The 13,378-nt window shown below is 40.2% G+C and overlaps 1 protein-coding gene and 1 pseudogene across 2 annotated transcripts in view; one reads left to right on the top strand and one right to left on the bottom strand.

Moving 5' to 3' along the window:
• SS18 (SS18 subunit of BAF chromatin remodeling complex) overlaps window positions 1–548 on the bottom strand; it is a 76,808-nt gene extending 76,260 nt beyond the window's left edge. Inside the window, exon 1 of one of the 2 annotated variants that reach the window (XM_033178083.1) lies at window positions 152–548. In XM_033178083.1, coding sequence (XP_033033974.1) covers window positions 152–220 — 69 coding nt within the window. In that variant the 5' untranslated portion in view covers window positions 221–548. The remainder of the gene's footprint in view (window positions 1–151) is intronic. The other variant, XM_033178085.1, reaches the window with a different exon arrangement.
• Window positions 505–9,204, top strand: LOC117064245 (annotated as a pseudogene).
• The last annotated feature ends 4,174 nt before the right edge of the window (window positions 9,205–13,378 follow it).

Genomic DNA, 13,378 nt, shown 5'->3' with positions numbered 1-13,378 from the left:
TGGTTCCCACACACGGCTGCTTCCCAGCAGGCCCGCCTCCGCCTCCGCCCCTGGCCCGGCCCGGTCGACTCCGGGCCCGGCCCTTCCCCCCCGTGTCTGTCTCTCCCAGAGGCGGGAAGGGCCTGGCATCCCCAACCCCGCGCGGTTTCACCTTCTGAATCGCAGCGGGAGTGATCTCCCCTTTGCCTCGCTGCCTCGGGGCTGCGAAAGCCACAGACATATTGCCGCCGTCACCACTATCGGCAAGTCCCGAGCGCTCCGGGTGAACGGCAAACTGGGGTAGAGACGCCGGCCTCTCGGGCTGAACCACCTCGGGAATGCGGGGAGGGGGGATGCTCCGGGGCCAAGCGGACAGGCGGCGGGGCAGGCCTGAAGGAGGCACTCTGGCCCAGGGACATCTCGTTTCTGCGCACTCTGGGGGACCCCCAGCCCCGGCCGAACTTTCTTGACCGTCCTCGCATCCCCCGACCTCTCCTTGTGGGCACCCCCTGGCCTTTTGCGCTAATGGTAGAGTCGCGCCCTAGTCCTCCCTCCGCTTCAGCGATTCAGGAAATGGTCCCGCCGCCGCGGGAGAGGGAGAGGCTGGGGCTGCCCCTGTCACAGGAAATGCGAGCGGCTCGAGCCGGCCCGCCCCCTTCGCGCGGTTGCAGCTTGCCTCCCCCGCGGCGCTCCGAAGCGTCTCCCCGACTGCCTTGCGGAGCGTGCCCTAGACCTAGTTCAGTTTTTCCAACTTCATCCTTACTTCCGCCCCCTGGCAAGAAGTCGCTGCCCCGAGATGTCCGGGCAGCCCGGAGAGGGGAGGAAGGTCAGGACTCGGGAGTTCGTGCAAATCTGTGGAGCATCTGCCGAGATAGGACAGAGGGGGAAGGACAAGGTGAACGCGGATTCGCTGGTTTAAATGGCTCGGCTACGCCCCAAATGCGCACCTCCGAGTCCACAGTCTCGCACGCACGCACAAAGTCGTGCATAACAATTGGAAAGTAACCCTGACCCTAAACCGGGACACCAAGGTTGTGTCCAGTGCTCGGGGGCAATCGGCCAACTTGGCTGGAGCGGACAGAGAAGAGCTCGCCTCTTGGGACAAACCCTTAGCAGGAAAGTGGGTCGATTTCGTCTGACTTGGCTCTTTGGAATTAAGTTGTGAAACAGGGCATCCTCACTCTGTTTTTTAAGAGTACTTAGTGCTTTGTAAATTAGGCCCAAGCTGCCAGGCTTCAAGTCAGTGTAAGGGAAAAAGGCAAAATTTTCAAATTATGGAAGGAACACGGACAAATGTGGGTTTTGTGTTGCCATGGGGTTTTAAAGTATTCTGTAAATTTAGACTTCCATATAACACAAAGGGAAAGTTTATATGAAGTGTTACACAACGTTAATGGATAATAAAAAATGAATATTTCCATTTTTCATATAAATTGGAAAAATAAAGAAAAAAATACATTATTTTAAAAATGTAATCACTTGAGGCCAGGAGTTTGAGACCGGCCTCGGCAACAAAGTGAGACCCCTGGCTCTACAAAAATTTTAAAAATTGGCTGGGTGTCGTGGTGTGCACTTGTAGTTCCACCTACTCGGAAGCCTGAGGTGAGAGGATCACTTGAGCCCAGGGGGTGGAAACTGCAGTAAGCCATGACTGCCCCACCGTACTCCACCCTGGGTGACACAGCAAGACCGTGTCTCAAAAAAAAAAAAAGTATCAAATAAATGCTTTTCACAAAAATGTCAAGAGTTTCATTGATTAAATCTGGATGCATTGTTTGTTAGACTTTATACTGGAAACCTAGGGTACAATTGTGAAAAAGCTGGACATGGAACCTCTTCTCAAGGAGCTTATACACTAATGGGACTAACAGACCAGAAACAAACAAATATGTATATATGTAAAGTCCCAAGAAAAAATAGCCAAAAAGAAGGGGGTGGGGAACTAACAGAATGACAGGGACACCTACATGAGTTAGTGTGAAAAGTCTTCCCCATTATATTTAAACTGAGACCTAAAGGATGAAGACTCAAGCTGTTCTAAGAATAAAGGGAAGAAAGTTTATACTCCTACTGATAGCAATTATTCTTAAAAATTTAATTGTTGTCTTTCACTATTCTAAGCCTTGAAGAAAACACTGTGGTATAGCTGGAGTTAAGGTAACCACACCAAATTGGAAAACTTCTGTCGAATTTGGAAACCAACACTTGTCTACCACTATCACTGTGCACTCAACACCTGGCAGGCAGAGTCATGTCTCATGCTTTACACAAAAGTACCTTAGTACTTAGTACCTAAGAACAGTATTTCAGTAGGAAACATGAATCATAAATAGTCCTACTGCTCCAGTTCTGTGCATTTGGCAGATAGCACTGAAACTTCAAAGGGCAACAAGAACCAATAGGAACACTTGTCTAATTTCTATATCCCAGCAAAAAATAAATAGTCCAAGGGAGCTTCTATTCCAGGGAGGCACCGGAGATAGGTACCTTCTTTGTTTAAATTACAGCTTCCCCAAGGTTAGAAAGGTAAATCCACTGAAAACAGCTTACAGGTTGCCCTGAGGTGTTTATTTCTTCAGAGTAGCAGGGTAGGGCCTAGAGCACCCACAGCCTCCAGGTATGGATAACCACAGTCTTTTCTGTGACACCATGTATGCTGTAAAAATACCATTATTTCTATGTCTGGTCACATGAAATCGGTTGAAAAGCATTGTTCTCTAAGTCCAGCCAGAAAAGAGAACTACTTCACCCTCAAGCTTCCTTGCTAAAACCCAATCAGTCCAATCAGCCTGACCTGCAAAAACAGAAAATTCGGAAAGAGGAAAGATTGAGACTGAAGCCTGAAAGATCTTTCTTAAAATTTGGGGGCCTTTGTAATTTAAGAGTCCTGAGCTAGGGAATACTTAGGGGAACATAATAAGTCCCATCTCACCTGACCATTAGTTTTGAGAGGAATTCCAAGATAGACTGAGTGGCAGCAGAGTTGGTAGAAGGAGGAGAATAAACAGTCCCTAGCATTTAGTTAAGGAAGTAAAGGAGAATAAATAAGGGAAGTTGGCCTAAAACTGGGAAAGTCCTCTAAGGACTTTAAGGTAAGTCCTTTAAGGCAATCATCTACCCAACCAAAAAAATCAGTCCCACTATTTAAACTGCTCTTGAATGAGAGACATCCAAAGAAGGAATTCAAGTCACATAACCAAGAGGAAGAAGGAGTTTGGAATAACCCTAAATTGAAGAACATATACAGTGGATCAGAATAAGAAAAATAATCTGTGTGAACAGTTAATTCTTGATTACTCACACTAATGAATATGAAGTAGGCAGATTTAACCAAAAAAAAGATTTAAAAAAATTGTCCATGTTTGATTTTTATGTTTCAATTTTTAAACTGTTTTATGTAAATCTGTACTCTTTAAAACACACCCCCCCCAATACACACACACACACACACACATACACATATTTGAGGCAGGGTCTCACTCTGTCACCCAGGCTAGAGTGTAGCACAATTTCAGTTCATTGCAGCCTCGACTTCCCAGGCTGAAACGATCCTCTCACCTCAGCCTCCCAAGTACCTGGGACTACAGGCATGCACCACCATGCCTGGGTAATTTTTGTATTTTTTGATAGAGACCGGGTTTCACCATTTTTCTCAGGCTGTTATCGAACTCCTTTACTCCTGGTCTCGATCCACCCTCCTCGGCCTCCCAAAGTGCTAGGACAACAGACATGAGCTACCACACCTGACCGTGTATTCCTTAAATGTATTTTTATGAACTGACAAAGTGAAGTGCTCCTGTAATATGTTCAATATTTAGTGAAACTATATAACCATGGCATTAAAAATTATCTTAATCCACAAAAAAATGTACGAATAGATAACTAAAATAATTTCGCTTTCATACAAGCATTTCTTTAATATGTATGTTTTAGAATTAATAGAGTATCCGTACTACCAAATGTGCTGGTATTTTAAGCCCCTGAGCTGTCATAAATTTTTAGAATACATTGGGAAGGCACAGACCAAGCCTGTCTGCTCATAATTGGGCTCAGAGCAAAACCCCTCAGGTAATATCTTTCAAAATATTTCTGTTCACAGTCCCTGTGGCATTTGATGAGTCAATTTGAGTTGTGGCTCCCACAGATTTCAAGACCGTAAAGAAAGAAGCATACATCTATATATTTATTTAATCATTATGCAGGCAAGAACAAATCACCCTTCTCAATTCTCTGTAAAGGACTTTTATTTTTGATATTATGGAAGATTTCATTCAAAGTAGACTATAACAAAGCCTATCGGAGGCATTTTCATCTCTTCTTATAGTATCAAATATAGAATGAATTAAGTATGAACTGAATCAATTATATTTTTTGGTTCAGTGATAGAGAAAAGCATTGCTTTAAAAAAAAAAAGTAATTCCTATAGAAAGCTTTCACTCTTTGTGAAAGATGCATAGGTTTGGAGTTCCCAGTTCTTCTCCCCATGGTATAATACTGGACAGGTCACTTCTGTATCTCACTGGACTTCCTGAAAAACAGCTGCCATATCTAAAAAGCTATTACAAACAATGTTTATTTATTTAGCATTTATTACGCACTAGCCTCTGTGCCTTACATTAGATCCTTTAATTAAGCGATTACCTTCCATTAGATCCTTTAATTAAGTCTCAATTTTAACATATAAAATGTGTACAAATAAATGGGATATTGTAAATTACTAAACAAGGACAAGATTTGTAATATAATAATATAATATGGAAAAATGGACATTTTAGGACTATAATCCAAAGTACTTGATAGGGCAGTCTACCCTTGGAAAATCTGCTGACCTTAAATATCAAATGTTCTTTTTTCACATTTAGCATGTTCTGTGCCCTTGTGCATGATATGCAGTTATTCTGCACTTAGTAAAACAATGTTACTGTTCTTGAACTATTTCACAATTTATAGAGAGGATTATATTATCTGTTAACTAATTTCGCTATGAATGGGTGTAGTAGGCAGAATAATTTCATCACCTTAAAAATGACGACCTCCAAATCCAGAACCTGTGATTATGTTAGGTTCCATGGCAAAGTGGAATTAAGGTTTTAGATAGAATTAAGGTGGTTAATCAACTGACTTTGAGATACTGTGATTAATGTGGATTATCCAGGTGAGCCCAATGAAATCATAAGTGTCCTTAAATGGGAATGTGTGAGGCTGAAGAATCAGAATTAGAGAGAGGGCATCTTGAGAGAAAGATTTGATCGGCCCTTCCTGGCTTTGCTGACATCGTGATTTTAGCCTAGTGAGGCCTATTTCAGACATGTGACTTCCAAAACTATGAGATTAATAAATATGTGTTGTTTTAAACCACTGAATTTTTCGTAATTTGTTAGATGAGCAATAGGAAGTCGATACAACGTTGTTCTCCAGTATATCATTTATGTTTGAATTAGACATTATGCAGTAAGAATAAATTATTAAATATATTACAAAATATGGTGTCTTAAACTAACCTAACGATTATATTTATTATATGTTTTCCTTAAAAGAAAAATAATATAATATTGTGGAGATTATAACCTATAGAGATAAAACCCACGCTAAAGCCAGTACAAAACATAGAGGAAAATAAAATTGCACTGTTGGGGACAATGTTATTTATAAGTACACTATCATACATTCAATATGCACATCGCAAACCCAAGAACAGTGGTTCTCCAACTGCATGGTCTCAGAAATACTTTGCATCTTTAAAAATTAGCATGTGCCTGAAAGCCCTTTTGTTTAGCTGGGTAATATCTCTTAATATTTACCTAATTAAAAATTAAAACTTGGAAACTTTTAAACACAAGCAGAGACTCCATTAGCTGTCAGGGCAATGAGATCATCGCACATCATGTAGACCGTGGAAAAACTATTGTACACTCATAAGAGAAAATGAATTTTAAAAGACAAAAAACCTCTAGTGTCATTACAAAAATATTTTTAACTCCTTGAACCCATAAAAGGATACAAAGGACCTCCAGGGACCCCAAAATGATACTTCCCAGCATCAATAAACTTTAAAATAATCATATTTACAAACCAAACTGGTATAACTATTAATAAAGAAGATAAAACGGAATACTAAGAAGTATTCAAATAACTCAAGAAAGGGTAGGAAAAAACTTTTATGAAACAAATACAAAAAAAGTAAGATAATAGATTTCAAGCCAAGCACATTGATATACTAAAAACAAATAGTCAAAAGACTCCAGTTAAAAGGCAGACATGGTTGGGCGCAGAGGCCCATGCCTGTAATCCTAGCACTTTGGGAGGCTGAGGTGGGTGGATCACGAAGTCCGGGGATGAGACCATCCTGGCTAACACGGTGAAACCCCATCTGTACTAAAAATACAAAAAGTTAGCCAGGCATGGTGGCACGCGCCTATAGTCCCAGCTACTCGGGAGGCTGAGACAGGAGAATACCTTGAATCTGGGAGACAGAGGTTGCAGTGAGCCGAGATCGTGCCACTGCACTCCAGCCTGGGTGACAGAGCGAGGCTCCATCTCAAAAAAAAAAAAAAAAAGGCAGACATTGGGAGAAGCACTTCTGATATTGGTGGAGGCTCCTGACTAGGAGTTGTCCAGGTTCTTGTTGTGTTGAAAAAAGAATTGAAGAAAATGCACAAACAAAGCAATGAAAGAATAAAACAACAAAAATACAGATTTACTGAAGTGAAAGGACACTCTATTGCGTGGGAGCAGGCTTGAGCAAGCAGCTTAAGAGCCCTGGTTGCAAATCTTCTGGGGTTTAAATACCCTTTAGAGGTTTCCTATAGGTTACACCCTATGTAAATGAAGACTTGGCTCATGATCAATCAGAGGGTGAAGTGAAGGCTCAGCTTCTGACCAATCAGAGGCTGAAGTGAAGTTACACCCTATTGCAAATGAAGACGTGACCAATCAGAAGCTGAAGACTCCCTGTCTCCAAACCCTATTCTCCTGCCTCACTTCCTAAATGGTGAAGTTAGAACTTTGCCTGGGTAAATCCAATCCTCCATAAAACAACAGGAAAACGGGGGAAAAAAGGTCTTTATAAACTTTTGCAGAAATCCTAAATTAACCAAAGTCTTGCAAAGGCTACTGTATATTTAAGAAAATGGCTGAATCTCAGTAAGAATAGTAAGCTTTGTAACTTTTTAACTTGCCCTATACTCCATCCATCTCTCCCAAGCTCCATGGCATACTTGAAAATCAGCAGACTCACAACCATGGTACTTGTAAAAATCAGCAGTGTACCAGTCACTGGAGGGGACAGAGCAGTTTTGGAATTAATAACAACAAAGCTGCATCCCCAGAGATCTGTCACTAGTTGACCTGTCAGGCAGGTCTCTGATAAAACTAGATTCATAGGACATGTCTTTACTTGACCTCAGAATCTACAGTGGCAATTGCTTAACATTGCAGCTGCCTGAGACAGAGATCCCTTTTGGAGTAAACAAGAGACTGGTCCAAAAACTGAAAAAGAGTCCAAGTGCGGTGACTCACACCTATAATCCCAGCACTTTGGAAGGACAAGATGGGATGATTGCTTGAGCGCAGGAGTTCAAGACCAGCCTGGGCAACAGAGTGAGACTTTATCTCTATTAAAAAAAATAAAATTAGCTGGGCATGGGGGCATGTGCCTGTAGTCCCAGCGACTCGGGAGCCTAAGCCTTCTTAAGCCCAGGTGATCAAAGCTGCAGAGAGCTAGGACTGCACCACTGCACTCCATCCTGGGCAACAGAGCAAGACCCTGTCTCAAAAAAATAATAATAAGTTAAAAAAAAACTGAAAAGGAAAATTAGGGAAATGAGATATACACAGGAGACTTGCTTTGAAAAGCTCTGTCATATTCTTGGAGCTGTAAAAGGCCACATGCATATGCAGAATTGTGCACATGCCCAGGTACAATCTGCAGAGACCCTAATCTCTCATTTTTGTTTGACCCTGAGGATCTGAGAAAGCAGGAAGTTAAAATGAAAGCAGAGTTTTTTTGTTTTTTTTGTTTGTTTGTTTGTTTTTTTGAGACGGAGTCTGGCTCTGTCGTCCAGGCTGGAGTGCAGTGGCCGGATCTCAGCTCACTGCAAGCTCCGCCTGCCGGGTTTACGCCATTCTCCTGCCTCAGCCTCCCGAGTAGCTGGGACTACAGGCGCCCACCACCTCGCCCGGCTAGTTTTTTTTGTATTTTTTTTAGTAGAGACGGGGTTTCAACGTGTTAGCCAGGATGGTCTTGATCTCCTGACCTCGTGATCCGCCCGTCTCGGCCTCCCAAAGTGCTGGGATTACAGGCTTGAGCCACCGCGCCCAGCCGGAAAGCAGAGATTTTAACTGATGGAGAATTGAAATTACGCCCCAACATATACATAAAGCCCTGGCAAAGGGAGAGAGATATATTGGTTCAAGGCATTTAAAAAGAAGTCTTGACCCACACATCACCTGATAACTAGCTAATGAAGTAGAAATTTCATAAATATAGACTTTAGATAATTATCACAGCAAAGTCATAACCGAAAAGCAACAGTAAACGATGGAGAGAGAAGAATATGAGTTACCATATTAACAGTACCATGAAAATGTACACTTGTCAACAAAAAAATTGTCAGGTGAAGAAATCAGGAAACTGTGGATTGTAAACAAGGGGAAAAAGCAATCAATAGAAACTGCCCCCGAGGAAGCCCAGATATTAGACTTGCTATACAAAGGCTTTAAATCACCCATTGTAAATACATTCAAAGAACTAAAAGAAATGATGCTTCAAGAATTAAAGAAACTTTCCCCCCACTTCCTGGCTGCCTAAGGATTGACTGCCATCACAAACAAAACAGTAACTATTTCAACGAGGAAGTTCATGACCTATCAACATTTGTTTACTTCAGAGGAAACCAATGGGCATCAATGTCCTTCACCCTGGGAAGGCAACAGTACCTAAGACAGAAATCTGGGGGAAGCTAGTCAAAATGTACAATACCACACTGGATGTCATCTTTGAATTTGGATTCAGAACCTATTTTAGTGGTGGCAAGACAACTGGCTTTGGCATGATTTATAATTTCTTGGATTATGCAAAGAAAAATGAACTCAAACATAGACTTGCAAGACATGGCCTGTATGAGAAGAAGAAGACCTTAAGAAAAACAGCAAAAGAAATGCAAGAACAGAATGAAGAAAGTCAGGAGGACTGCAAAGGCCAATGTTGGTACCAGCAAAAAGTGAGCTAGAGCAGGAGTATAGACTCTGCAATGACTAATGACTTTATCTGTGCTGACTGCATAGAGTTTTCACAAAAGGATTAATAAACTGAAAAAAAATTAAGAATTAGAGAAAAATATGAAAACAATGTTTCTCACCCCCAAAAATATTAAGATAAATATTATTTAAAAACACAAAAACCAAAAAAATTATTGAAATGTACAAAATCTGAAATAAAAAATTCATGAGAAAGGCTCAAAAGCAGATTAGAACTAGAAGAAAAAAAATCAGTAAATTGCGGATATGTCAAATGAGATTGTGTAGTGTGAGAAACAGAAAAAATAATTAGGAAAAAGTTAACTTCATTAGCCAGGGATGCAAATATGGTTCAACATACATGAGTCAATAAATGTGATATATAACATTAACAGAACCAAAGGAAAAAAACCATATTACATTTCAATAGATACTAAAAAAGCATGTGATAAAATTCAACATCCCTTCCTTCACGAAAAAAAAAAAAAACCCAACAAACTGGGTATAGAAAAAACATACCCCAAAACGATAAAGGCCGTATATGACCAACCTGCAGCTAACATCATACTAAATGGGGAAAAATTGAAAGCCTTTCATCTACAATCTGGAAAAAGACAAGGATGTCCACTTTCACTACTCTTATTCAACATAGTACTGGAAACCCTAGCCAGAGCAGTTACACAACAGAAAGAAAGACAAGGCATCCAAATTGGAAAGGAAAAAGTCAAATTATACTTGTTCGCAGAACCATGATCTTATATCTAGGAACATATAAGATCAAATACAGTAAAGTTGCAAGATACAAAATCAACATACAAAAAATCAGTAGCATTTATATATGCAGTGAACAATCTGAAAAGGAAATCAAGAAAACAATCGCATTCACAATAGTTGCCAAACAAAGCGAAACAAAATCTAAGAATAAATTTAAGCAAAGAAGTAAAAAAGTCTACAAAGAAAACTGTAAAACACTGGTGAAAGAAATTCAAGAGCACACCAAAAAATGAAAAGATATTCCATGCTAATGAATTAAAGGAATTAATATTGTCAAAATATCCATACTACCCAAAGTGATCTATAGATTCAATGCAATTCCCGTTAAAATACCAGTGACATTTTTTACAGAAATAGAAGAAAATTGTATGAAACCACAAAAAGATCCTTAATACTCAAAGCAATCTTGAACTTTCAAAGAAAAGAAAGAAAACCAAAGAAAGAAACCAAAGAAAGAAAACCAAAGCTGGAGGCATCCCACTGTCTGACTTCAAAATATATTATTAATACAAAATATACTATTAATACAAAATATAATATTAACACAAAGCTATAGTAGCAAAAACAGCATGGTACTAAAATAAAAACAGATATGGTACTAACATAAAAACAGACAAATAGACTGATGGAACAGAATAGAGAAGCCAGAAATAATCCACATATCTAGTGAACTCATTTTCAACAAAGGTGCCAAAAACATACATTGGGAAAAGGACATTATCTTCAATAAAAGGTGCTAGGAAGACTGGATAACCACATGCAAAATGAAACCAGATTCCAATCTCTGACCATATACAAAGTCAAATCAAAATGGATTAAAGAATTAAATGTAAGACATGAAACTACTAGAAGAAAACATTGGGGAACGCTTCAGAACACTGATCTGGACAAGATTTTATTTTATTTTATTTTATTTTATTTTTTGAGACAGAGTCTTGCTCTGTTGCCCAGGCTGCAGTGCAGTGGCATGATCTCAGCTCACTGCAACCTCTGCCTCCCAGGTTCAAGCAATTCTACTGCCTCAGCCTCCTAAGTACCTGGGATTCCAGGCATGTACCACCACGCCCAGCTAATTTTTGTATTTTTTGGTAGAGACAGGGTTTCACCATGTTGGCCAGGCTGGTCTCAAACTCCGGACCTCATGATCCACCCACCTCAGCCTTCCAAAGTGCTGGGATTACAGGCATGAGCCACTGTGCCCAGCTGGGCCAAGAGTTTTTGGATAAGACCCCTGAAACACGGGCAACAAAAGCAAAAACAGACAAATTGGATTATATCAAGCTAAAAAACTTTTGCATAGCAAAGGAAACAATCAAGAGTGAAGAGTCAACCTGAGGAATGGGAAAAAATATTTGCAAACTATTCATCTGATAAGGGATTAATAACCAGAATATATAAGGAACTTAATAGCAAAAAAGCAAATACAATCCAATTTAAAAATGAACAAATTATTTGATAGGCATTTCTCAAAAGAGTACATGCAACTGATCAACTCCACTAATCATTGAAGAAATGTAAATCAGAATCACAGTGAGATATTATCTCACCCCAGTTAGAATGGCTATTTTCAAAACGACAAAAGATAACTGTTGGTAAAGATGCAGAGAAAGGAAACTTATACACTGCTGAGGGAAATGTAAATTAGTACAGCCATTACGAAAAAAGTATGGTGGCTCCTCAAAAAAAACTAAAAATAGTACTACCATCTGATCCATCAATCTTGCTGCTGGGTATATTTGCAAAAGAAAGAAAATCAGTATGTTGAGGAGATATCTGCACTCCCACATTTATTGCAGCACTATTCACAATAGTCGAAATATGAAATCAATCTAAGTGTCCATCAATGGATGAATGGATAAAAAAAGGGGTGGTGTGTATAAACAATCAAGTAGTATTCAGCCATAAAAAAAAAATGAAATCCTATCATTTGACACAACATGAATAGAATTGGAGGACATTATAATAAATAAAATAAGCCAGGCACAGAAAGACAAGTATCACTTGTTCTCACTCACATGTAAGAGCTAAACAAACAAAAATTAATCTCACAGAGGTAGAGAGTAGAATGGCAGTTACAAGGGTCTGAGAAGCATAGAAAAGAGGAAAATGGCTGGGCATGGTGGCTCAATTGCCTGTAATCCCAGCACTTTGGGAGGCCGAGGTGGGCAGATCACGAGGTCAGGAGATCGAGACCATCCTGGCTAACACAGTGAAACCCCGTCTCTACTAAAAATACAAAAAATTAGCCGGGCGTGGTGGCGGGTACCTGTACTCCCAGCTACTCGGGAGGCTGAGGCAGGAGAACGGTGTGAACCCAGGAGGCAGTGCTTGCAGTGAGCCAAGATAGCGCCACAACACTGCACTCCAGCCGTGGCGACAGAGCAAGACTCCATCTCAAAAAAAAAAAAAAAGAGAGGAAAATGAAGAGAAGTTGGCTAACAAGTACAATATTACAGAGAGAAGGAATACGTTCTAGTGTTCTATAACACAGTAGTGTAAATATATTTAACAATAGTTTATTGTATATTTCAAAGTAGCTAGAAGAGATTTGGAATGTTCCCAACACAAGAAATGATCAATGCTTGAGGTGATAAATATCCCACTTACCCAGATGTGATCATTATACATTGTATGCATGTGTCAAAATACCATATGTAACCCAGAAATACGGGCAATCATTATGTATCCATTTTTAAAAATTAACTTTATTTAGAACCTTAGAGACCTGCAGGACACCATCAAGCCCACCAACATACACATTATAGGAGTTCCAGAAGAAAAAAGAAGAGAAAAAGAAAGATTATTTGAAGAAATAATTCCATTATTTCTAAATGTGATTTTTAAAAATTAAACTGTGTATTCAAGAAGCGCAACAAATTCCAAGTAAAATAAACCCAAAAGAGATCCATGCCTAAATGTATCATGGTCAAACTGTTGAAAGACAAAGAAATAGCCTTCAAAGCAGGAAAATAGCTCATTACATACAAAAGATTCTTTTTTTTTTTTTTTTTCAGAGTTTCGCTCTGTCGCCCAAGCTGGAGTGCAGTGGTGCCATCTTGGCTCACTGGAAGCTCCACCTCCCGGGTTCACGCCATTCTCCTGCCTCAGCCTCCAGAGTAGCTTGGACTACAGGTGCCCACCACCAAGCCCGGCTAATTTTTTGTGTGTGTGTATTTTTAGTAGAGACGGGGTTTCACCGTGTTAGCTAGGATGGTCTTGATCTCCTGATCTTGTGATCCACCCGCCTCGGCCTCCCAAAGTGCTGGGATTACAGGCATGAGCCACTGCGCCCGGCCAGGATTCTTAATAAGATTAACACCTGACTTCTCATCAGAAATCTCAGAGGACAGAACAAAACTGCCAACAGCTTTCCAATATTTGGGTTAAT

This window comes from Trachypithecus francoisi, unplaced genomic scaffold, assembly GCF_009764315.1.
Source record: "Trachypithecus francoisi isolate TF-2019V2 unplaced genomic scaffold, Tfra_2.0 Lachesis_group19, whole genome shotgun sequence".
NCBI lineage: Eukaryota > Metazoa > Chordata > Mammalia > Primates > Cercopithecidae > Trachypithecus > Trachypithecus francoisi.
Note: the sequence above shows the minus strand (reverse complement) of the source record. Positions and strands in the feature narration are given on the sequence as shown.